This window comes from Pezoporus wallicus, unplaced genomic scaffold (assembly GCF_028554395.1).
Source record: "Pezoporus wallicus isolate ANWC-B61680 ecotype Strahan unplaced genomic scaffold, APGP_CSIRO_Pwel_v1 scaffold_3294, whole genome shotgun sequence".
NCBI classification, from domain to species: domain Eukaryota; kingdom Metazoa; phylum Chordata; class Aves; order Psittaciformes; family Psittacidae; genus Pezoporus; species Pezoporus wallicus.
Window position 1 is genome coordinate 13,568,097 of NW_026635478.1, and position 24,107 is coordinate 13,592,203.

Sequence of the window (24,107 nt, forward strand, 5' to 3'; positions counted from 1 at the left end):
TCCTTGTGTGAGCATCCTCACCAATAGAGAAGCTGCCTCTACCCCTGTCTCGGTGGCTGTAAATCCTGAATGGCATTCCTCTGAGAAGTGTGTGAAGGGGCAGAGGTGGTGGCCAGGTCACTTTCACGTTGCTCAGGTCACCCCTGGTATCTGCTATGCCATTTTGGCAACAGCAGGAGCAGGATTTATTCAGGGCATGACCCAAACATGGGTGGTTTGCCACCTCCTGGCTGCATGTAAGAGTGGAAAAGCACAAACATATCCTCACTAGAGCAGAGGGGAAGTCTATCTAACAGTTCAGCCTATCACTAGAGTGTGGGCTGCAAGGCAGGTATAGCCAGCATATGTATAGATCTGGCCGCACAACCAGGAACAAACGGTTACACAACCCAAATACAAACACAAGTACGCTGTCTCACACTAATAGGGAAGCTGCAGCCACTCCTAGGATCCTTCAAACAATGAGGGGTGAGTAAGAAACTTGGTTTATGCTCAAAGTAAACTTCAGGTTATCTCAATATACCTGTTAAACAGGAAATGCTCCTGGTTGCTGTACACTGCCTCTGTGCAAAAGGTGTTGGGAACTGATTCCCGAGGAGCTATGTGCTTACGTTAGTTAGTAGGCTCTCTGCCAGCATTTGGATTTGGATCTAGTTCTGCTTCCGTGTGAATTACAGGGTGGTTTATTTTTTGGAGTTAGGACAATGGGGAATGGTCAATGCCAAATTGAAGGTCTCCACTTGCCATCTAAACACCAGTGTTTAAACCACATCACTGGGTTCTTTGGCCATTCTCATCCCTTGTTTGGTGGCACGTCATTCCACAGTGGATCTGATACACAGAAGCAAAGAATTTTCCACAGGAACAAGTGGCCTTTTAAATAGCTGCTAGCACATCACTCATGACACTAACTGTTTGGCTTTTCACAGGTCTGAAATACACTGATATATGTGTGTGTCTGTATAGCTGTGGTCTTGCAGCAGCAGGTTTTCTAAGCAGGTACCAAGAGAACATTGAGAACATCAGTTATTCTATGTGCTAACATTGTGTCCCTGAAAGTTTGCAAGCTTGCGTGCATCAGGAAATGGAATAACAATGCAAATGGCATAAAAACGCTCAGGCAAAAATCCATGCTGTTAGCAAAAGGGGCTGCCTGGTTTTAGGAAACAAAGTGTAGTGCAGTAGCAGAACTTTCTTTCCAGTGATACCCTTCTAGTACAGATAATGCCTGCTGCTGCTGAGGTATTGTAGGCATTGAGAAGCTGTCATGGGTTGTGCTGGAACCAGGGATGAGATTTCTTTGCTTTTTTCCCAATGTCAGTGCAGGTAAAACTTTATGGATCTTTGTCATGCCAGAGATGAGGCTAACTCTTCTTCCCTCGTACTCCAGTTCAGGCCTTTCACAGTTAGTTTTGATTTCCATGTCATCAAGATTTGGCTCCAGAGTTTTGGCATCAGCCCTTGCAAAACCTACATAACACATGAGGATGTAATTGACAAGCCTATTTTCAGGAAGGGTTGCTTTTCTAAATGAAATTTCAAATAAATGATTTCTAATCCCAGGAAGACAAAAGGAAAACATTTATTGCCACAGTGAATGCTGCCCCTTTTTTTACAGAAATGATCTTCATCTTCTTGGTTTTGATTACTCTTTATCTTTTTTAACTTGAAAAATGTGTGTGTGCTGGATTCTGAAATGCATTTTGCTCTTTGGGATGTCTTTGGGGTTGTGCATCAATTTTAAATTAATAATTATAGGAGTGTTCTGCGGATATTTATTTTAATCCATAAATCATTAGAAAAATATTGCAAGGCCATGAAATATTACACTGTCTGGTTTTCTGTAATTTTTTTTACAATGAACTCCAAGATAAACAGCAGTTAGGTTTGAATTATGTTTCACTTAGCTTTTGCTTTCTGTTTTTTAAGTGATTGGTGATGATCATGACTCTGAAACAATACTTTTGACTCACTTGAGCAAAGACATTGCCAGCAGTTTGGTGGAGTTAACAAATGATTCAGTGGCTGGAAATCGCTTTCCTTCCTCATTGTTTCAGCACCATACTCATGGTATTCCTCTTTCTGTCCTCTCTTGCAGTTAATAGCTCATTATTTAACAAGACAACGGTGCCGTCAGCCGATGAGCTGTTCTCTTCGTCTTCTGACATGGTAAGTGCCCTTTCCAAGGGCTGGGATGATACAGCCTTTGAAGCCTCTATGGATTTATTCATGTAAAGTTATTCTAAAATACTCTTTCTCTCTGATGTCGTGGCTCCCAGAACTGTGATTTCTTTCATTGGGGTTTTCAGGCAGAAAAGCAGATGATGTGATTCTAAAACCCCCCAGAGTGTTGAGTGACAGAATTTTGTAGATGCCTAAAAATAGTTTAGTTTTTTCTTGCTGTTAGCATATATGTTCTCTGCAGTCCCACTCTCCCATATAGCTTGCTGCTCTATGCACATTTGTTTTCTTGGCCTCTTGTGCATTTAGATTTGTTCTATCCTCATTCCTGCACTGATGTGATTGGATTATGCAGGGCAGGGAGGGGAAAAGCCCCTTCTTTAGGCTTTGCTTCACATCAAGCACCAAGAAGATGATCATCTAACATGTCCTGTGCAGCTCTAGGTTCCACAATGAGAGCTGAAATCCAAATTGTAACATCTGGCTGCCCATCACACTCAGTGATCACGAGTAAGGACATATTCAAATGAGAATGGAAGCAATTAAAGGAAATTCAAATGCAGGTTCTTATTTGGCATGACTGTGGGGAGGAGACCCTCAGCTCTTGCATAAATCAAGGGAAACAGCTGTATTTGGTGGTGAGCTGGTGCTCTGAGCAGGTTTTAGTGGCTTGGCAGAGGCTTGTGCTGCCTTGAAGCCCGGGAGAAGGTGGCTGGATGTGCTGGGACCAGAGTAGCAGAGAGGGAAGTTCAACCTTGGCATCATTCTGACTGCTTGTTTGTAAACCACATGGAATTTTTGGAGCTCCAGCTGTGTGGAGGAGCAGTGCTTCCTTTGATTTTTACAGCCTGTTCACAGCCTACCACCCGAAGCGACATTCAAGTGAACAAAACCTCTGTACTTAGTGGAGGATGGTGCTCTGCTACAGCTTCACCTTCTCTTGAACAGCTCTTGATGCGTGCAGTCATAAAATTAGAGAACACCTTAAATACATTGCAGATCCCCTCTTAGTCAGATGTCAGCAGTAAAATGGTCGCAGAGTCCTGAGGTTTGCTTGGACTTAACATTGAAAGGGCAAGGAGGAAGATTTTCTGCTGTGGAAACAGTGCTGGTCTTGATCTGAGAGAAGCAGATTTGGGTTTAGTGTTGTTCAGGTGGTCTTAGTCCACTCCAGCTTCAGCGTGAGGTTTCCAACTGAAGAAAATGCACAGCATGGCTGGCAGACCACAGCAGAGGTCAAAAGATCTCTGTCTTCTTTCCAAGGTCCAGACTGTCCTCTCTTACCAGGTAATGCCATTCTCTGTCCAGGTTTAAATCCATTCTGTCTGTGCAGTGATTTTTAACCTCTGCAGCGTGGCTCCCTTTTCCTCCAAGTATCTTTCCTTATGATCTGTCCCCATTCCTGTCTTCGCATGAGCAGCTCATGCACAGCTTTTTGGAAACCCTCTCTTTTTCTCTCCAGTACAATACCACCATTGACTGGTCATCTCTGACAATGAAGGAGTGCTTGAAATACGGAGGACAGCTTGTGGGCAACAACTGTGAATATGTCCCTGACATCACCCTCATGTCTTTCATCCTCTTTTTTGGCACTTACACCTGCTCCATGGCCCTGAAGAAATTCAAGACCAGCCGCTATTTTCCAACTACTGTGAGTATCTCAGCCTGGCACTCTTGTTTCTTTTACTGTTTCAGAGTGCAAATGTCAGCCTCCCTTTTGGTATCGCTGTCACACACACACATAGGGAGGAATGCTTTGTGGGGAAGCCAGTTTGCATGGATTGAGGTAAAAACCAAGGACTGCCTGGTATTGTTTAGCTGTCATTCAGTGTCTCTGGAGGACACATGTAAGGCAGCAGAAGAGCCAAAATGAGCCCTAATGTGTCATGGGGCAGTGATTTTAAATGTGCTGAGATATATCATGATATATCAGTATATCGGCCTTCAGAAATCAGAAGAGTCCGTCAGGTACATATACATCTGGCCATTTTCAGTATCAGGTACACAGTATAATGGGATGTACTGACCCTGAGGTGGGTTGTGTGGCTGTTCTGTAGAAATCAAACAACCAAAAGGGGTTATTAATGTCAGAAGTCTCCCTGCTTATAGCCCCAGGGAGTATTTGGGGAGGACAAAAGAAGACTTTTGCTTTTTCACTGACTAAGAGCAGCTAAGCTTTAAATAGCGTTTAAAATACTCAGAAATGAAGACAAAACTGTGGAACTCAGCTACAGTCCTGATCTGCCCCTTATGGTAGGGACCCAAAGCAGCAATTCCCTTTCTTCTCTGAGGATCAGATGCAAAATAAGGATGACCTGAAAAACCTCTGCATGGATTTAAACAAGATTTTGCTCAAACTTAAACCAGCTTACACACACCTCAGGGACATCCACTTGTTTTGTCACCAGGACACATGTGCAAACTGGCAGTTTCCATGCATACCAAAGCTATGTTTCTCTCTGAGGCACCTTCCCCCCCCCCCCCCCCCCCCCCATTTTTGGCATTCTGACACACAGGGATTTATCCTGCATGGATGTTTACTGTTCTGCTGTGTTACGATTGAACCTCTATTATTTTTAATAAAAAGGAAACAAATTCCATCCAGGCTGGAATGCAGCTCAATTTATCTGTAACCATGTGAACTCAGGAAACCTGAAAGGAACAAGCGCTCTGAAAAGACCTTGCAGTTACAGACAAGCACAGTGGGTCCTGCCCAGTTAAATTTCAGGGTGTGACCAGTGCCAGCTTTAAGTTGTAATATTCCATTGCCTTCAGGACTGTTGCTTTCTTAGGGCATGTTGAGGAGTTAGCTGAGAAGCCCGGTTTGTTTTCCTGTCTTGTTTAGGCTGGTTGATTGCTTGAACTTAGAGAGCAATGTGAGCTCTGCCAGTCCTATAGAATGTCATTTGTCATGGAAGTTTGTGTCTTCCCATCTTCTAGAGGGAAGTTTGTGACTGTTTCCACTGTCTGGTGTAAAACACCATTTCTTCCCTTTTCCTTTTTTTTTTTAAATCCCTGTTGCAAATTCAGTCACATTAAAATCATGGTGTCCGGGGACATCAGTATTTTTTGCTGAAGCCACACACCCTAGGAATCCTGCAATAATAGAAGAAGCTCAACACGTGTCAAAGACGCAGTCTCTGGCCCTGCATAGAAAAACATGGATATGTGGATCCTAAAGACGCAGAGGTCAGAAGGCAAACAGGAGACAGTATTTTATATGTCTAAAAAAGACAAATATTCAATACCTGTTAATATTGGAAGCTGATCCTAAAGAGTCTGCAGGAACTGACGTAGATGAGTTAGGTCTCCATACCAATGGTTGTTGGCCACTGTCAAATGAACATCAGTGAGACTGCCTTGAAGAATTTGTGTAGGAGTTTCTTAGAAAAGCAGTTTTCTTTTTCCTTAGGCTTGTTTTCATTCTTCCATTTAGGCTTAATTATTTGGCTTTCAGACAGCGCAAAGAAGTACCAAGGCACATTTTGGCAAATGGCATCAGGCACAACAATGTGCACCTTTGTTTCTAGAAAAGAAGAAACTATGAGCTTTTATTGCCACCAAGCACAAGCCTGGAGCATCACATAGAAACTAAACCATAGAATCACAGAATGGTTTGGGTGGGAAAGGACGTTAAGATCATCTTATTCCAACCCCCTGCCATGGGCAGGAACACCTCACACTAGGCCATGTTGCCTAAGGCTGTGTCCAGCCCGGCCTTGAACACTGCCAGGGATGGAGCATTTACCACTTCTTTGGGCGAGCCGTTCCAGTGCCTCAGCACTGTCATAGTAAAGAACTTCTTCTTTGTATCTAACCTGAACTTCCCCTGTTTAAGTTTGAACCCACTGGGTCTTTCCATCTTCTAGAGGGAAGTTTCCATTGTCTGGTGTAAAATACCATTTCTTCTCTTTCCCTCTTTTCCCTTCTCCTATCTCTTCAGTCCCTATAGCCCCCTTTCAGATACTGGAAGGCTGCTATGAGGTCTCCACACAGCCTTCTCTTCTCCAGGCTGAACAGCCCCAACTTTCTCAGCCTGTCTTCATACGGGAGGTGCTCCAGCCCCTGATCATCTTCGTGGCCCTTCTCTGGACTTGTTCCAACAGTTCCATGTCCTTTTTATGTTGAGGACACCAGAACTGCACACAGTGCTCCAAGCGGAGTCTCATGAGAGCAGAGTGGAGGGGCAGGATGTCTTTCATAGTACTAACTACTGTTGTTATGATATCAACTTCTGTTCCAGGCCCGGAAGCTCATCAGTGACTTTGCCATTATCTTGTCCATTTTGATTTTCTGTGGAATAGATGCCCTGGTAGGTGTGGACACACCGAAACTAATTGTGCCAAGTGAATTCAAGGTAGGTCATTGTCAGTTTATTTGGTGGCCTTTGGAAGAGGTTCCCTTTTCTACCCATCTGCCATGTATAAAATGATTTGTATAAAATAACAGGAGACCAGTCAGCTGTCTGGAAGGGACTGGTTTACTCACATAATTTTTTCATTAATATCATTTTGGTTGGATTATTTATCTCCTAAATGCTGCCTCTGTACTTTGAACCTTTTGTTGCTTTTGATGGGAAGGATGAAATTGTCTCAAACCTCAAGTGTCTTCCTGTAGCCTCCTTGCTGGAAGTACAAATGTATTTAGGCTGTCGTCACTCCTCTATTGTGGCTCTAATGCAAGCTCTCTTTTCTTTGCCATTAAAAGCCAACCAGCCCTGAGAGAGGTTGGTTTATCCCACCTTTTGGAGGGAACCCATGGTGGGTATACCTGGCAGCAGCCATCCCTGCACTGCTGGTGACTATCCTCATCTTCATGGACCAGCAGATCACAGCTGTCATCGTCAACAGGAAGGAGCACAAGCTCAAGGTGGGTGTACATTGTGTCTTCCACATATGCAGAGAGCTGCCTGGTGCTTTTTCTGTGCTAGAGATGGAGGAGGGCCTGTGGCAGTGCTGAAGGTACATGCCACCTCAGAGAAGTCATTGCTGGTGTTTAACAGCAGTATTTATTTTGTTAACTAGCTTAGAGGGGTTTTTTTGCCAGAAAAGCCACTGATTCAGTTGAGTAGCTTCAGCATTGCACAAGCAGCATTGGCCTTCGTCCTAAAGCAAGTACCCAGTGCAGGGCCAACTCTCAGTACCTCTTTCAGTAAGCACCTACTCATACTCATTTTGGTTGGCTTCACCATCCTGTGGCCTGAAATTTTCCCACATGAGAAGCTTTGAGATTGCTCCTCCCTGCTCCATCATAAAGAGGTCCCATGCCAGGAACAGTTGGATTTCACAGAACCAGCCAGCTATTCTGTCCCTTGTAGGGGAAGGAAGGGGCTTAGACCCATCACATCCTGCCCACTGCTCATCTGGAAAAGAGGTGGGTAGAGCCATAAGACATCAAAGCAGTCCTTCTTGGAGAGGCAGGACTTTTGTTTAAAACTCCCTTTCATGTCAACATAAACCCAAAAGTTTCTTAAAACCTTTACATTTTGGTCTTTCTTTGCAAGTGCTTCACTCTCCAACTGTAAACATTTGGGAATGGCAAAGAGAACCTGTGAATATAGGCTATTCAAACTTTGTTTGGTAAAGAGTACTGATGTGAACCATGTCTAAGCTGCTGCCTTAACCTTGCTGCCCCTGCAGCTCTACTCATAGTAGTTCTGGTCTACCTTAGTCAAGGGCTGGATGTTCATGTCAGAATGCACCAGTCTTGACCCTAGAGGTGTTGTTTGCCTTGGTAATTCTGCAAGACTGCCATTTGAAGAGTTAGAAAAGGAAGGAGGATGCACATCTGTCCCCAAAGATAAACTTATTCGCTTGTCTGCTCTATTTGTCCATCTGGCATGCTCTGCATTTCCAGCAGGAGATGAGAAATCATTAAACTCAGAAACTGGGGAGAAAAGTTGATGCCAGTCATTCTGGGTGTTTGCTGGTGTAGGGTAAATGCATGCTGTCCTCTGCATCCAGCAAATGCAGTTAATACCTCCTACCAAAACTGTTCATTCCCTTAGAACAAGCCAGTAAGCTGCAGATATGGAACATACCAAGGGCATAGCCACAGTTGGATGTTATTTGAAGAAGAGCTTTGTATCCACTGACATATAACAGCCTAGGATGTAGTTCTGTTTTTTAAATAAACTTTCCAGACCGGTGCTATGCAGTTTTTCATGCCTTTAGGGTTTTTCCTTGCCCTGCATGGCCAGTTCTATTGAAAAATATTAAATTCATGTAAAAGACAACTCTCCCTTCCTGCTAATGGGGCATGTTTCAAGTAGCCTACCCCGTGAGAGTAAAGACTCCCTCAAAACATGGGTAATGTTGGGTTATTATTTAGATACCTGCTGGAAATTTGAATGGAGCTTTTACGTGGAAAAGAGGAGGATTTTTCCATTCACATGGTCACTGTGGACATTAGACAACCAGTGTGTGATTTAAGACTGTCGTCAACCTGACCTGGAGGAGGAAGGCAGAGTAACAGGGAATGGGAAGGGTTTGTTGTGCACAGCGATGAGTGCTGGCTGATGGGCTTATAGGGCTGGTTTAAAAAAAAATAGCCAAAACCCTCAGAACGTCCCTTTTTGCCATCTCAATCTGGGCAGATATATTCAATATATCTGTGCCTGCATCTTCCTAATCATAGAATCACAGACTGGTTTGGGAAGGGACCTTAAAGCTCATCCAGTTCCAAGCCCCTGCCATGGGCAGGGGCACTTTCCACTAGACCAGCTTGCTCCAAGCCCCATCCAACCTGCCCTTGAACACTGTCAGGGATGAGGCAGCCACAGCTTCTCTGGGCAACCTGTGCCAGTGTCTCACCACCCTCATAGTAAAAATTTCTTCCTAATATCTAGTCTAAATCTCCCCTCTGTCAGCTTGAGGCCATTCTCCCTTGTCCTGTCACTACCGTCTCATGCACCCACCGAAGCAGACTTATCATTTTCCTAATCACTGGAGGAATATATTCAGTGTTATTTTTCCATGAAGAAGAGGCTCCTCATCTCTTCAGCTTATAGGCACTCTCAACGTGATTGTGCTGTCAGCACTGGCTGTACTCTTTTAGTAACAAGCTATAAACAGTCCAGCAAAGTACTGTTTCATATAAAAACTTTATTTCCTGCTTCTTTTGTTATGGTTGTGAGGACATTCTTTTGTTTAATTGGAAGTTCTTGAGTCCGATTCTGCTACTCTGCAACAAAAAACAGCTCCATGTGCAAATTCTATGGTAGTCCAGAAGAAGAACAGGGTTTTTCTGCTAGCTCCTTGCTGGAGTCTTGGCAGGCTGTCACTAAGTGCCTGTCCCAGTGCTGCTGGCCAGCCAAGGTAAGCGGCGCACATATGAGGAAAACAATGAGGACTCTTTATGAGGAGCTGGATTGCTTTCCCTCTTGGGTCACCAAAGAGGTCCAGATCATTTGTTCTTTCCAATAAAATCAAATAGAACAGGATTAAAAAAAGGTTAATCTTCTTTCAAATAGCAGACCTTAGAGATTTTTCAAGTGTTTTTTCTGTAGATCCCTTTCTTTGGTGCCTCTTCTGTTTCTTCGCTTCTTCTCTTGGCGCTTGTGACTGGTGGAGTTCATGTGTTAGTTCATTAAAGGATTAAAAAAATAGAAGATCAGAGGTCTTTGAAAAGGAGTGAAGAGGGAAAGCTTTCTCCTTTCAATAGGGTATGAGCCCATCAGCTGTTCTTGTTGCTTTCCCCAAAAAATCCCAGAGGCGGGTGCAACCACCAGGCACTATCAGCAAGGCTCAGACCAGTTGTGAAGACCGAACTGTGAGATCCACCAGCTGATCCTTATTCTAAATATGGGACTTCACATCTCACTCTAAGGCAGCAAATGGCAAATGTTACCTTTAGGATTTGAAGGGTGTTGAAAGCCCTGTACACATCTAAGCTGTCACTTACACAGACACAAGGTGACTTGGCTTAAGAAGGTACCAATCTAGGTCTCCCACCACCTCAGAAGGAGTCCTCGTAGCACAGCAATGGTTTACCTCATTTACCTCACCAAATATCCTTTGGTGAAGGTGGCTGTCTAACTCATGGGCTGCTGTGTCAAGCTACCTCTGTAAGGAACCATTAGACTGGTCCCAGCTTGTACCTGCTGAACCTCCAGGCACTATGTAGTGTCTATCTACAAGGTAACTGGTCTTTTGCCAGACTTGCTTAGAAGTCTGGTGCTCTCCAGGGCTTACTGCATGCTGTTGTCTTCAGAGCTTGCCTGAACTCTTAACACTTATCTGTTTTCCTTGCAGAGTCAGGTAGTTTACCCTTTAAGGAGCAATGTCTCCTACTCTGCTCTTTGGATGCTGGAGAGGGAATCCTAATCAGGGACTGTAACAATAGGACAAGGGGTAGTGGGTTCAAATTTAAACAGGGAAAGTTCAGATTAGATATAAAGAAGAAGCTCTTACTGTCAGGGTGGTGAGGCACTAGAATGGGTTGCCCTAAGAAGTAGTAAATGCAGTGAGCAAGGCCAGGTTGGACAGAGCCTTGGACGACATGGTCTAGTGTGAGGTGTCCCTGCCCATGGCAAGGGTGTTGGAACTAGATGATCTTAAGGTCCCTTCCAACCCAAATCATTCTATGATTCTGTGATTCTTATGACAATTTCTGTGGCCAAAAGATGCTGTAGAAGGAAATGGGTTGGAGCTCTGACAGTTTCATTGGTATTTAGAATAATTAAGCTGAAGGTTATCTGTCTCCCTTCACAGAAAGGTGCTGGATATCATCTGGACTTGTTCTGGGTGGCTATTCTGATGATCATATGCTCCTTTATGGGTCTGCCCTGGTATGTTGCTGCTACTGTCATCTCCATTGCTCATATCGACAGCTTGAAGATGGAGACAGAAACTTCAGCTCCTGGAGAGCAGCCCAAGTTTTTGGGAGTGAGGTATGTCAAGCCAGAAAGGCCTTAGTTGCCTTGTTTGCCCGCAGAGATCAGTTTGTACCATAAATGGTCTTGCTTCAAGCAGGACACGTGCAGAGGTTCAGGGGGAATTGCTCTCCGGCAATTCCTTGGACAAATACCCATGTAACTCCTCAAAAGTTTATTCAACCAGATCAGATGCAGTTTTTTTGTCGTTGAGAAAGGAGATAAATTTGCTGCAGACTTCTTCACCTGTGGAAATTGGACATTAGCAAACAGAATGGTAAAAAGTGTAAACCTGCCATGCCTAGGGCCATCAGCTCTACTTAATCAAGCAATTTTTTTCTGTATTTGATTGCCTTAATTAAGTGAAGTGCTGCCCATAGGAGCACTTCTGGAAATCAACCACTTGTTTAAGTGACTAAATAGAAATCTAATGGGTTAACTTTCAGTACTCTGAAATACGACTGGCCAAAGTATTTTTGGATGAAGGGAGCAGCTGAAGACACATGTTCAGCACCCCACAGAGTCCTGCACCATCTGTCCAACTGCTGGGGTTCTATGACCAGGACTTGAAATAGGCTACTAATCTAAGAGTGGGGAGCTAGTGATTTATTACCTATTTGCCTGCTATAAATCCTGCTGTGCAGAGGATTTGGATTCTTGGTTTCTAATGTTTAATATGTAAACACACTCCTCCTTATTGAGTAGCAGCATGCTGTTGATCCCCAGACAGCAGAGCAACATACAAAAACTGATCAGGTGTTTGAAAAATGGAGGGCTAAAAGCAGGGCAAAAGCTGACGCCATCCTGCTCACCCCATGATTTTGTTTCAGGGAGCAGAGAGTCACGGGAGTCATTGTTTTCATTCTGACTGGTGTGTCTGTCTTCATGGCTCCCATCCTAAAGGTAAGGGCAGCATCTTTTCTGCTTCCTTCTGTTCACACAGCCAAGATAGGACCACCGCCACTATCAGGCTATTTTTATGTTACTGAAAAAGCTCATCATTGAAGTGTGGAAAAGAAGATAAGTGAGAACTAAATTGCTGATGCAGTTTTACAGTTTTCTGGAAGCTTAAATACAAACCTTTTGGAAGGAAAGAATAACATTGTTGTAGTGTGCTGGATAGTAATAGTTACCGAGTTCAGGGCTGGTGGTCTTGAGGCTGTGATTTTTTTTTTCATTTTAAGATTTGTCTTCCATGTTTGCATAAAGTTTCCTTCTATATTGCACACTTCTGCTGTGCATGTGTTTTGTGGAAAATATATTGAAAATAAAGCTTGAGAGCCTGCTGGTGGCATGATGGAAGGACAGTTGGCAATGCAGTAGGGTTGCTGTGTGGAAGACACAGGTTAACAGATGGATATGTTGATTTAAAAGTACATTTGTATTTATTTGAGCATGCATGCATCTCCACAGAATCACAGACTGGTTTGGGTTGGAAGGAACCTTAAAGCTTATCCAGTCCCAACCCCTTGCCATGGGCAGGGACACCTTCCACTAGACCAGGTTGCTCCAAACCCCGTCCAACCTGAACTTGAGCACTGCCAGGGATGGGGCAGCCACAACACAGAAGAATAAGCAGAAATGGTGGCAATGAGCAGAGTCTACAGCTGATGGTATTATCCATGGGTACAGTTTTGGCCAGAAATCTTCGGGACCATTGCCACCGCCATAGCAGAGCTGTACCCTGCCTGCTGCAGCTGCCAAGACAGTGTGAAGCTTCTGCAGCAATCAAATTTTCATTCTTTTAGGTTAGATCCTCCTGAAATAGCACATTCTTTATCGATCAGAAGCAATGCCCAGTATGGAAAATGTGTTTCTGGGGGAAGCAGTGCAATTAAATGTAGTTTTTTAACCTGCTCACAAGAGTGAGTTTAGCCAAGGCTCTGGACAGATGTGCTGCTGATGTGCCATTTAATCTAGGTGGGTAGCTATTTTCCAAGACCTTGAAATTTTTTGGCATATAGCCACAGAGAAACATGTCCTTAGTAGGTCATCAGGTCATGGAAGGAAACTGAAAACCTGCTTAGCCATGTCTTGTGGAGAATACCACCTTCTCCAGGGACGATGGTTTCAGTGGCACCAAGTGCAGGTATTCTGGAGATATCAGCTGCAGAAGTCCATCTCCTTGGACTAATGGTATGAGCAGAATATGTCAGAAAAGTAACATATGTATTGGAACAATGGCAGTATGCATGCTAACTCCGTGATGGAGCAGACAGGTGTACAGAGAAGCATTTCTGTAGGAAGCAAAGGAGTTTTTGGTCATGAGGAGGTTGGAAGCCATGGGGACTGCAAGGCACAGGTAGATGTGAGCCCAAAGGGGAGGAGGCAAGCAGAGAGCAGTGATACTGCCTGTGTATGTATAAAGCTGAGAAGGTGGCTTTACAAAGTCAGCATGTTCCTATTCTTGATTCCTAAGGTTGTTTTTACAACTGGCAAATTTTTGTGTCTTGGTAAGTTTCCTCCTCTGCACAAACAGGCATTTCCGTGCCCTTAATTTAATGCCTGGTTGGTAATAATTCTGTTTGTTAGTTCATGTGACCTTTCCCTGCACGATCTCTCTTCCTATTGCACTGGGATCCATTATTCCCTCTGTTATTGCTTCATTCATTAATTATTTGTGCTTCCCCTAAGAACGCATACGAGGAAGATACTGGTGGGAGGACGCCTGAGGATAAATGGGCACGCTCCTCACCCACGTGCCAGTGAAAAGAACCTGGCAGTATTTCAGGACCTTTAACAAAGTGGCAGGGTCCTCTCCTCGAGAGAACCGCTTGCTAAATCCATTGCAGAACATTGCAGTCTCCTCATGCCAGCGGCAAATTGGACACTAACGATCCCAAATTCAATAAAAACAGGCAATCCAATCTTTGTTTTTTGTGGGTTTTGCAGTGTTTGCGCTGGTTTTGAATGTTCCTATAAATACATTTTTAATTCTGTTGGCTAGCAGCAGGTTTGCTTGGAGTGCCAGAGCCAGCAACCCCATAGTTAGGGAGTACTTTGCCAAAAGCAAGTCTTCCAGAATGAACGCACTGCTTGCTATTTGCAGGATAATGTACTGAGGTTTCACCTAGGGATGATTTACGGGATTAATTATCATGGGATAGGGAAATAATATTTGGACATTTTTCTTTCTTTAAAGCTAACAGAACTAGAAGGGGAGGGAAAGAGCAATGTAAATGGGCTAAAAAGCTCGACTCTGAAAGCCTCCTACCCAATTTGCTGGAGGAGATATTATCTTGTTTAATCTCTCAGATTCAGTGAGGGCTTTGAATCCCTTGGACACACGCAGCTATGTGAACCACATGCTGGCTTCTCATCCCTCCCCGTGGTGGCCGCACTGAACCCCAGCTGTGGCAAAAATTCCTGGCTTTTGGGGTAAAATATCAACGCAGCTCTCTCAAGGAATGGAATAAATTCATGAGAAAGATTTATTAGGAATCATGAAGCTTGCAGGGGATGGTAGGGAATAAGACTCTGGAGGGAAGGGAAGAATATAGACCGGGAAGGATGGCACATAGCCTGGTGACATTGGTACTCATGTACCTAAGTGAAATGCATGTGTTGGGGATCAAGGCCTCCAGAGATACCTGCACGTCACTGTTTTTGAGCCAGTAAACAATGAATAATGTGGTGGGGAATACAATAAAACACCGCTGTTTGCCTGCTGAATGCGTTACAAGCGGTAGTGCTGGCCACCGGTGTCGTGGGAGCCTTGGCTGGGCCGTGGCTGCCGTTCAGTGGCAGCCGCCCGTCACTGCATCAAGGCTTCCCTTCGGCGACACGGCAGAGCTCTGTCCGTGTTGCTTGGGTTCAAACTGAACCACACAAAGACTGTTGCTTATTTCCTGTGTGTTACCATGCACCATCCTCGCTTCCAAAGGGCGATGTCCCTGATGGCAGGACCAGTGATGGAGGAATGGGCAGCATGTAGTACTTAAAGGAGCAGAAATTGGTGTTTTAAAGAGCAGCGGCAGTGAAGAAAGTTATTCACTGTCCTGTGTTTGTGAATATTTGTGGATTAACATGTGTGAAAGATGGAGCAGTCAGAGATTTGGTTGCCATGACTTGTCATCACCAATGCAGGATTCATGGATTTCCATGATTTACTGAGCTGGACATACCACAGGATCATGCTGTCTTTTCTTCTTCTCTACCTTCTGCTTCTCACCAGAAGCCAAGAGGTTTTCACATGGAAAAGATGAGGGGTGGTGGGCACAAGTTACTTCTGAGGAGATTCCGACTGGACACAGGAGGAAAATTTTTCAATATGAGGAAAACCAGCCACTGGAATAATCTCCTCAGGATTGTGGTGGAATCCCCAGGGTTGGATACTTTTAATTTGTCCGGACTTGGTGCTGGGACATCTACTCTAGGTCATGGTTTCCCTAGAAAGGTTGGATCAGATGATCCTTGAGGTCCCTTCGAACCCGATATTCTGTACTACATGAAAAGCAGGTTGAGGCTTACTGGAACACATTTACTCCGTCTCTTTGTTAATTTGCTGACTGACTGACACTGCCTGGCTTCATTCCTTTTAGTTCTTGTAGAGACATCCAAGTCAGAAACTAGTTTGGGTTGGAAAGGACCTTAAAGCTCATCCGCTTCCAAACCTCTGCCACGAGCAGGGACATCTTCCACTAGACCAGGTTGTTCCAAGCTCCGTCCAGCTTGGCTTTGAACACTGCCAGGGATGGGGCAGCCACAGCTTCTCTGGGCAGGCTGTGCCAGTGCCTCACCACCCTCATAGTGAAGAACTTCTTCCCATTTAATTGGTGGAGCTCAGGGCTTGTTCAGCCCCTGCCCAGCTCCTGAGCCCTCCAGTGACTGCACAAATGTTCTGGCTCTCGAAACACAAAGTAAGGATTGCTTGCTTTATTACCTGTGACGTGCATAGGCGCAACTCGATTTGTGGTGTTCCGAGGCTAGGAATCATGTCCACCAACATGTTAATTGTGTGTTGTGTGTGGAGGTTGTTCACTCAGTGTCTCCTGCTCTTCCCCAACAGTTCATTCCCATGCCTGTGCTCTATGGTGTCTTCCTCTACATGGGTGTTGCTTCCCTCAATGGCGTGCAGGTGAGTCCCCCTGACAGCCAGGAGCTGGCTCCCTGCTGGGCCTTCTCCAGAAGATCATAGAATCCCAGACTTGTTTGGGTTGGAAGGGACCTTAAAGCTCACCCAGTTCCAACCCCCTGCCACAGGCAGGGACACCTTCCTCTAGACTAGGTTGCTCCGAGCCATGTCCAACCTGGTTTAGTTGCCAACTATAGGGTAGACCTAGGACCTGCATTTGAGACAGATGAATTAACATGTTTAGTCCACCCTTCATTAAGCACACATCCATGAGGATAGAGCATATCTGCTGGGTCTTCTACTGGGTTCATCTTAATGGAAAGAAAGCAAGTTGATTCAAGGTCACATTCCGAAGTGGAATAATGCTTTTGTATCTCTTTCGCTTATATCCTGGGTTTAAATCTCCATTTCTTCTCCTCCCCAGTTCATGGATCGTCTGAAGCTGCTCTTGATGCCTCTAAAACACCAGCCTGACTTCATCTACCTGCGCCATGTCCCGCTGCGCAGGGTCCATCTGTTCACCTTCCTGCAGGTAGTGTGCCTGGCCCTCCTCTGGATCCTCAAGTCAACCGTGGCTGCTATCATATTCCCTGTCATGGTAGGTGATGATCTCCTTCACATCCTTTTGCAGCCTTCACCTTTCATTCACGGTCATACCCTCCTATGAACAGGCAAACAGCCTCTCCCTGTTAAATCTTCAGCTTGGGGCTCTGCCTCCATTGTGAGGGAAGACTGTATTGGGTCAGTTTCCCCATGGCTGCCTTTCCATGAATCCTCTGGAGGAAAACAAGCCTGGAAAGTTAATTTTTTTCCAGAAAGCTGTAGTTATTTCTGACTATTTCTGGCTGCCAAGGTTAGATTTCCCATGTTTTCTCCTCGAGCTGCATAACAAATGAGTGGTGCATACTTTTACTTCTTCAGTCCACACTAATTACCATACAGAAAATGCCTCCCTTGCTTTTAAATAGCACAAAGTGACAAAACCAAGAGTGAGGCTCGCTGCTAAGAGGTGTGTCAAATGGAGGGAAGGATTAGCTAAATCAGCAGCAAAATAAAAATAATGGGTTTTTTCCTTGAGCTTGAGTGAAAAGACAATAATGTTGATTTCATGTGTTTCACATCAGAGGATGAAATGTAAGTCTACAGGATGCTTGTCCTCCTCCTAATAATGCACATCAGAGTCATGTTCAAGCTCATTTTGGATGTTGAGAGGTAAAATGTTCATGATGCAGAGCAACTGTTTCTTAAATATATACTCTTCAGTCAGTTTGATATAGTATTTCTGTGTAAGTATTTCTGTTCCCTTGGTAGCAGGGGAATAATGAAACAGCTTTCTGTGCATTTAGATTATTGCTAGAGGTACAAATATGGACACTTACACCAAATGAAAACCAAACAACTGTTACGAGGAGTTTATATGTACACTTTGCCTCAGGCATCAAAACCTGGGACCATGCACATTAAATGAGGGAGCACAGAGTAGGTCCTTCTCCACCTCTGTGCCGGACCTGTAGCTCAGCTGGAACAGCCATAGGGACAGATGGATTAGATGTGGATCCAATGAGATCATAGCTGCATGCACAAAGATTCTGCCAAGTCTGGTCTCTGGCATGGACATGGGTTGGACTGCTGAAAAGTCGAAGCTTCATGAAACTCCCTGAAGAAACCTGTGCCCAATATCACCTGGTTTCAGGTTTACAGACAAGCAGAATTTCAGTTGTGGGCGCAGTTAGGAAAGGGAAACCAGAAAACAGAACAAGGTCAAGCGTTTTTTCTCTGCTGCTGGTGAAATGAGAAGAGAAAAGACGATGCATGTGAAAAAAATCCTCCACATGTTCTTGCTGGGACACATGCTCATGTATAAAGGCATTAAAGATAAGCAGTTCCCACTGAAATGCTGTTCCACTGCATTTTCATGCTGTTGAAAGCTGAATCTAAGGTCTGGACGCTCTTTGCCTGTAAGAGAGAATACGAGTGAAGTGAAGACTGCTGAAGTTTTTTACAACGGTGCAAACTCGGTGATGTGGTCACAGCTTAGAGGTAGCTGGGTCTGATGACAAAACCTCAGTTATTTGCACTCATGATCAAAAAGGCTATAAATATAAACTTCCAATCTATGAAGATCCAGCCAGTAACCAAACCTCTGTTTATATAAAGCACTTTTAATACACAAGTAATTCATAACAGCATAATGACGGGTGTCTACGTGGCATCTTTCCACCCCCTAAGTAAGTTCTTACTTCTATAATTGCGTCTTGAGTTACGTAAGTCGAAGTTTGAGATCTTTTGCTAGGAATTGTTTGTGCCCTTGATCATCATTGCTCAGAACAAACTTTTCATCTTAAAGGCAGTCTGCAGTTGTCAGGGTTATGTCTGTTAGTAGTCAAGTTGAGTTTTCAGCCTGTGAGGCTTGGTAGGCATCTGGTGGTGGTATGTTTATTTCCAGCCAGAATTGAAGCATGTGGGATTAAGAAGCAGCATAAAGAGGAATGCACAGTGTTCCCTATTAAAGGTAAATTGTGACTGAGATGTCCCTGTCTGCCTTTTCAGATCCTGGCACTTGTAGCAGTCAGAAAAGCCATGGACTACCTCTTCTCCCAGCATGACTTAAGCTTTCTTGACGACGTCATTCCAGAAAAGGATAAGAAAAAGAAAGAGGATGAGAAGAAGAAGAAGAAGAAGAAGGGCAGTGTGGACAGTGACAATGATGATGTAAGGAGCTTTCTGGTCTTGTCAAATCACTCATTTCTAGGTAGCTAATCTCAGGGGACTGTCCATGCCCCTCCCCAGCCTCTTTTGAAGCTGAACGGTTCAGTCTTTTGCTGCTGCAGCAAACAAACAAGCTTCCTTTTCTACATTGTCTTCCCTTTTTCAGATGTCACCAGCCTGTGGCAGGTCATACTGGCGCTGCCAAAAATGAAATCACACTTTCCACAAGAACACTAGATACCTGCTGAGATGTCATGCCCTTTACTAGAACACCTTTCATCATCCTGCCTGGTTTCATCTTGCCCTCCTCTGCCTCTCTCCCCTGTCGCTGTCTTTTACATTTTAGGAGGAGAATGGTTTTCACCAGCAGCTCTTTTGCTTCTGAATGTTGTCTGGTTTCTTTTTTTGATACTTTTTTAATTACTCTTTTTAAAGGCACAAATATATGTGACTTGTCGCACTGAAGGCAAGACTGCTTTCTGGTGATAATACTCATGACCTGAGTATTTCCAAAGCATACATGCCCTGATGCAGCATACTCTTTGGTCCTACCTTAGGTTGCAGAATGCCCTAAAATAGTGAAATGTAGCTGCTTATGTCATTGCTGAGCAAGGTGACCTGCCTAGACCAGATCCATGTGCCTTAGATTGTTCTATTTTTTCCTGTATATGTAAAAAGAAGAAATGTAGTCCTCGTGCCTTTGAACATTCTCCTACCCAGCTCTAGCATGAACTACTGTGCACCAGCCTGGGTTCCTGAAGAAGGGCTTTTTCTATGGTGCAGGCAGAGGTAAGATGGCCGAAATATGGAAAAAAACCCAAAACATTTTAACACAGCAGGAAAAAGAAGTGAGAAGGGATTGCTCTTTGGGAGGAGGCAGGCAGCAGGAAAAGTCAGCTGTCCCTTCCTCAAGCCCCCTGCCCAGGTCACTGACAGGGCTTTGCTCTGTGTTTGGAGGGTTTATGCTGGCGTTATCATCTGCATCCTTCCTGCAATGAGCAGATTGACCAAATCAGCCCTCCCTGTGGGGTAGATAATACATCTGATGTCCTCGAGAGAAAAATGGCAGCTCCAGGAGCTCCCCCAGACCACCCCGATGCCTGATCTTGCTCAAGTTTGGGTCAACAGGGAAGACAACCTCAATACTGGTGGAAGGCAAGCTAGAACCCGAGTCCTTTATGTGAGAGCTATGTAACACCTCTGCAGATCTGTGTTAGAGGCAACAAAGTCAGGGTATTTCAATGAGAAAATAATCAAAGACCTTTCTGCAAATAATATATGGTGCCTAAAGTGGAGCATGTACACTGCAAGAGGCAAAACTTGGACTTCCTTAGAGATGATGGTGCACCATTGTAGGAGGTAGCCTGGATCCACGCCTTTTTAAATCACACTGAATCCCTGCTAGGGAGATTGGCTCTTATTTCAGACAGCAAGCTCCCTGTTCCCATCATTCCTTCAGTTCCTGAGAGCCAAGGGTTTCATCAGCTGATAACTTGGTGCAAACCAAAATGAGGCAAAATGCCCTACTGTATATAGAGAATAGTCAGTAAGGGTTTGACTCCATCCCCTCCTCTTGACTGAATTGAATCCAGCAGCACCGTATCCTGAGCCATGATGCCCATATTTCCAGTGTGTAAGCTGTCTCCTCCCTTCTCAGGCTTTTCATGAATTTCAGGTACAGTAATTGATCTAATGCGTGAGAGAATTTATGCAAAATCTTGGTTCTTAACTCTTCTTGTTTTATTTTCAGCACTGGCTTTACCAGCTTCCTGAACATAGAGCACTTGGCATTATTGGTTTCATTATTTTTGCCCTTTCCCTTCCAGGAGTATGCCCCCACAAACTAATTACTCCATTTGCCAAATGAAAACTCAAGCACCTTGGTTTCGTCTCCATTTTTATGTCAAAAATTTAATGATTCAAGAGAGGCCAGACGTTTTTTTTTATTGTAGTATATAGGGGCTAGTATACAAATTTTCAGTCAGAAGTATTGTGTAATGTTTTTTTCTCCCCTTGGGGGGTTTTTGCCAACTGCAGATATTTCCTCTGTCTCCTTGTTCATTTTAGATGAGGAAATCTAAAGTAGACTCTGATCATCAGCATTGCTGTTCACAGACCTCTTACATTGATTTATTAGCATTGAGACAGTGCTAATACATTGGTGAGGTTATCCAGCTCTTACGCTCTGGGATTTGGGGATGGCTTCATTGCTCAGCAAGCTTATCTTTATTTGAGCTATGGGCATCCCTCAGCCTCAGAAAAATGCTCCTGAGGATACATTTTTGCTTATTGGAATATGAAACGCTGCACTGGATGTTGGTTGTGTTAAAAAATAATTTAAATAATAATAATAATCCAGGGAGAAGGATTCTCTGGCCTCGGCAGTATTTTCGTGCCCTGATTCAAAGGTCTCCCTCCACACCAACCATGTACTCGTGTTTAGTTCTCTCCAGGAACAAAGATGTGTTAACATTTCTGGCAAACACCTCCTTACTTCCTTTGCCAAGTTATGCAATATCAGCCTTTTCTTGGTTATGAGAGGTTACTTTTAAGTTTAAAAAGCAAATTAATTCCAAGTACTTCTACTAAGCATAAGCAAGTGGCTTACTGAAGCCACTGGGGCATAAATGATGCTGGGACCCAAACTCCAGGGACTCCTGTGTATGGCTTCTCTCTGTACTTGTGCCTCTTCTTGACCAGTTTCTCCCAGCTGGCTGGGAGCACTGAATTCTTAGAAGGGCCCTTTTTTTGATGAACTGTTTTACTGGAAATAGAGGTGTGATTAAGACTGGGTTTGACTCAGCTTAAGTTAAAGGGGGAGTTGAGACATTCCAGCTGCTGTATCATGTCTGGCCCTATCCTGGTTGAGCAATTGGGAAGTAAAAAGGGGGTTTACAGAAATCACAGAGGACTGGTTTTTTTTTGCTGAGCAATGTCCTGTTATTGCTGCCTACAGATGCGTTTTCCATCATTATTTCCTGCAGCCGACTCCAAGGTGAATTGGATGTTGTCCTATTATCTGGTGCGAAAGGAGCTAGTGAGGTGGGGAAAGGGGAAAAGACTGATCACACCAGATTATTTCTTCAATCTGTTTTACTTTCCTAGTGTGAAGGAAGAGGGAAAGTGGGGTGCAGGGGGAACCAGTGGAAACTAGCAGGCAACTAAGCTAGACGATGCCGGTTTATTTTTTCTCCTTTTCTTTTCCTCATTCCTACAGAAACTGTGTGAAGGATAATTTTAATTTGCGGGAGACGATAAGGGAGCAAGCAGTGAAAATATTCTAAGACCTTTTACACGTTTCTTTCACAGTCTGACTGCCCCTACTCAGAAAAAGTCCCAAGTATTAAAATACCAATGGACATCATGGAGCAGGAACCTTTCCTAAGTGGTAGCAAACCTGCTGACAGTGAGTAGAACTAACCTCTTGCATGCCTGCTTGACTCTGACTTGCAGTACAAAAATTTATCTATATTTAGAATGATTTAAAACAGCAAACAAACCAGCCTTCCTATTACTTGAGAATTACTTTTTCTTGTTCTTTTTTTTTCTTGTTTTTAATTTCCAGGCCTCTGATTAATGACAGATTTTGGGGTTGTGAGGTTCTGTTTTTTTTTTTCTCAATACAAATTCTATGTTGTTCCTTCTGGTGCCTCCAGCTTAAGCACTTTTATTCAGCTACTGGCAGGTCTCTTGGCCACTCTCGTCCTCTCTTTTCTGACCCTTCCTGTTTTGTGTTAACTCTGTTGATGGTTTGATTGACTTTTTTCCTCTGAGCCTACTGTTCTGGATTTGCAGCATGTCTAAACTGCATCGCTGTCCTGTTACTGTTTGCTTCCTTAGTGCCAAGCAGCTGCAAAAATCAGTGCTTAAAAGAATAATTAAGCATGTCCTTGATTGCACGTTACACTGACGGTCAGTTGACCATTAACGTATTTCCCTTCTTAGGTGATTTGCCTTTGTGCTATTCTGTTGCTTATTAATTTCCTAACTTAATACTTGTAGTTGGTAATTACCATCTTTATTTTCATTTAAACTTTCCATATTATAACCTTTTAAGTGAGTGATGGGAATAACAACAAATGCTTTTTTGCATTTGCCCTCGCTTTTTACAATACAATGAGCAATGGGATCCATAGAATCACAGAACAGTTTGGGTTGGAAGGGACCTTAAGGCTCATCCAGTTCCAGCCCTCTGCCACAGGCAAGGACACCTTCCACTAGACCAGGCTGCTCAAAGCCCTGTCCAACCTGGTCTTAAACACATCTGGAGATCAATAGGCTGGTTTGTCATGAGGCAGGAGGGGAGAAATACAAATGATAGTAATAAATGAGTGTTGCTGCAAGGCTGGTGGTGGTTTCTAGGAGTAGGACCTAAAGCCACAGATCTTTAGATCCTTAAACTATCGTTTGAGTTTAAGAGCTGGTACCCAAGTCCCTTGCTTTTGGTGGCATTTAGATGCCTCAGGCAATCCTAAGCCTTGCTCTGTGTGTCTTTAGATACAGGAACACTTAGAGATTGGCATTATAAAACAAAGCCAAAGAGGCATTTTCCTGACTATTTAGATATTCTTAGTGTTTTGCTGATAAGGAAAATAAAAGAAAATCCAAAGAGATCCTCCTGATTTTTCTATGCAAACACCCTGATGTGCTAAAACCAAATTTCATCCTGCATGTTGTTACCCAGGATTTTACAATCAGATGCACTGTTTTCAATATCTTTAAGGCTGAAATAGGTAACAAAAAGATAATTTTTATGTCAACCTGTTAGTTGGAATGTGCTGTGAAACAGCACAGGGTAAATCACCCATGAGCAGAGCAGTAGTTGGTTTGCCTGTTTATAGAATCATAGAATAGTTAGGGTTGGAAAGGACCTTCAGATCATCCAGTTCCAACCCCCCTGCCATGGGCAGGGACACCTCACACTAAACCGTGTCACCCAAGGCCTTGTCCAACCTGGCCATGTCCAGCCTGGCCTTGAACACTGCCAGGGATGGAGCATTCACAACTTCCTTGTACATTTTTATAATCTAGTAATTGATTTACTGCTTTTACTTAGAAACTAAGCAATAAAATAAAATAAAATCAGACCTTTGATTAGAAAAATACCTGGAATCCAGCAAGACTGTGGTATTGTCCTTGACTATAACTGTGCTCTAGGATTCGAGGTACGCTACTATAGTACAATAATACTGCTGACATTAGCTTTCTTTCAGTAATAGCAAGAACATGATTATTATTAATAGAGAGTACACTTCCCCATGCTGGGTCAGA

At 43.9% G+C, this 24,107-nt stretch overlaps 1 protein-coding gene across 7 annotated transcripts in view; it reads left to right on the forward strand.

The window, feature by feature from the left end:
• Positions 1-24,107, forward strand: part of SLC4A4 (solute carrier family 4 member 4) — a 202,858-nt gene that overhangs the window by 176,136 nt on the left and 2,615 nt on the right. For 6 of the 7 annotated variants that reach the window (XM_057428369.1, XM_057428362.1, XM_057428378.1 and 3 more), the window contains 10 exons: positions 2,099-2,169; positions 3,644-3,832; positions 6,425-6,538; positions 6,889-7,050; positions 10,893-11,071; positions 11,884-11,956; positions 16,062-16,130; positions 16,552-16,725; positions 18,678-18,839; positions 22,146-22,242. In XM_057428369.1, the coding sequence (XP_057284352.1) occupies positions 2,099-2,169; positions 3,644-3,832; positions 6,425-6,538; positions 6,889-7,050; positions 10,893-11,071; positions 11,884-11,956; positions 16,062-16,130; positions 16,552-16,725; positions 18,678-18,839; positions 22,146-22,242 (1,290 nt within the window). Of the gene's footprint in view, positions 1-2,098; positions 2,170-3,601; positions 3,833-6,424; positions 6,539-6,888; positions 7,051-10,892; positions 11,072-11,883; positions 11,957-16,061; positions 16,131-16,551; positions 16,726-18,677; positions 18,840-22,145; positions 22,243-24,107 lie in introns of all 7 variants that reach the window. The other variant, XM_057428413.1, reaches the window with a different exon arrangement.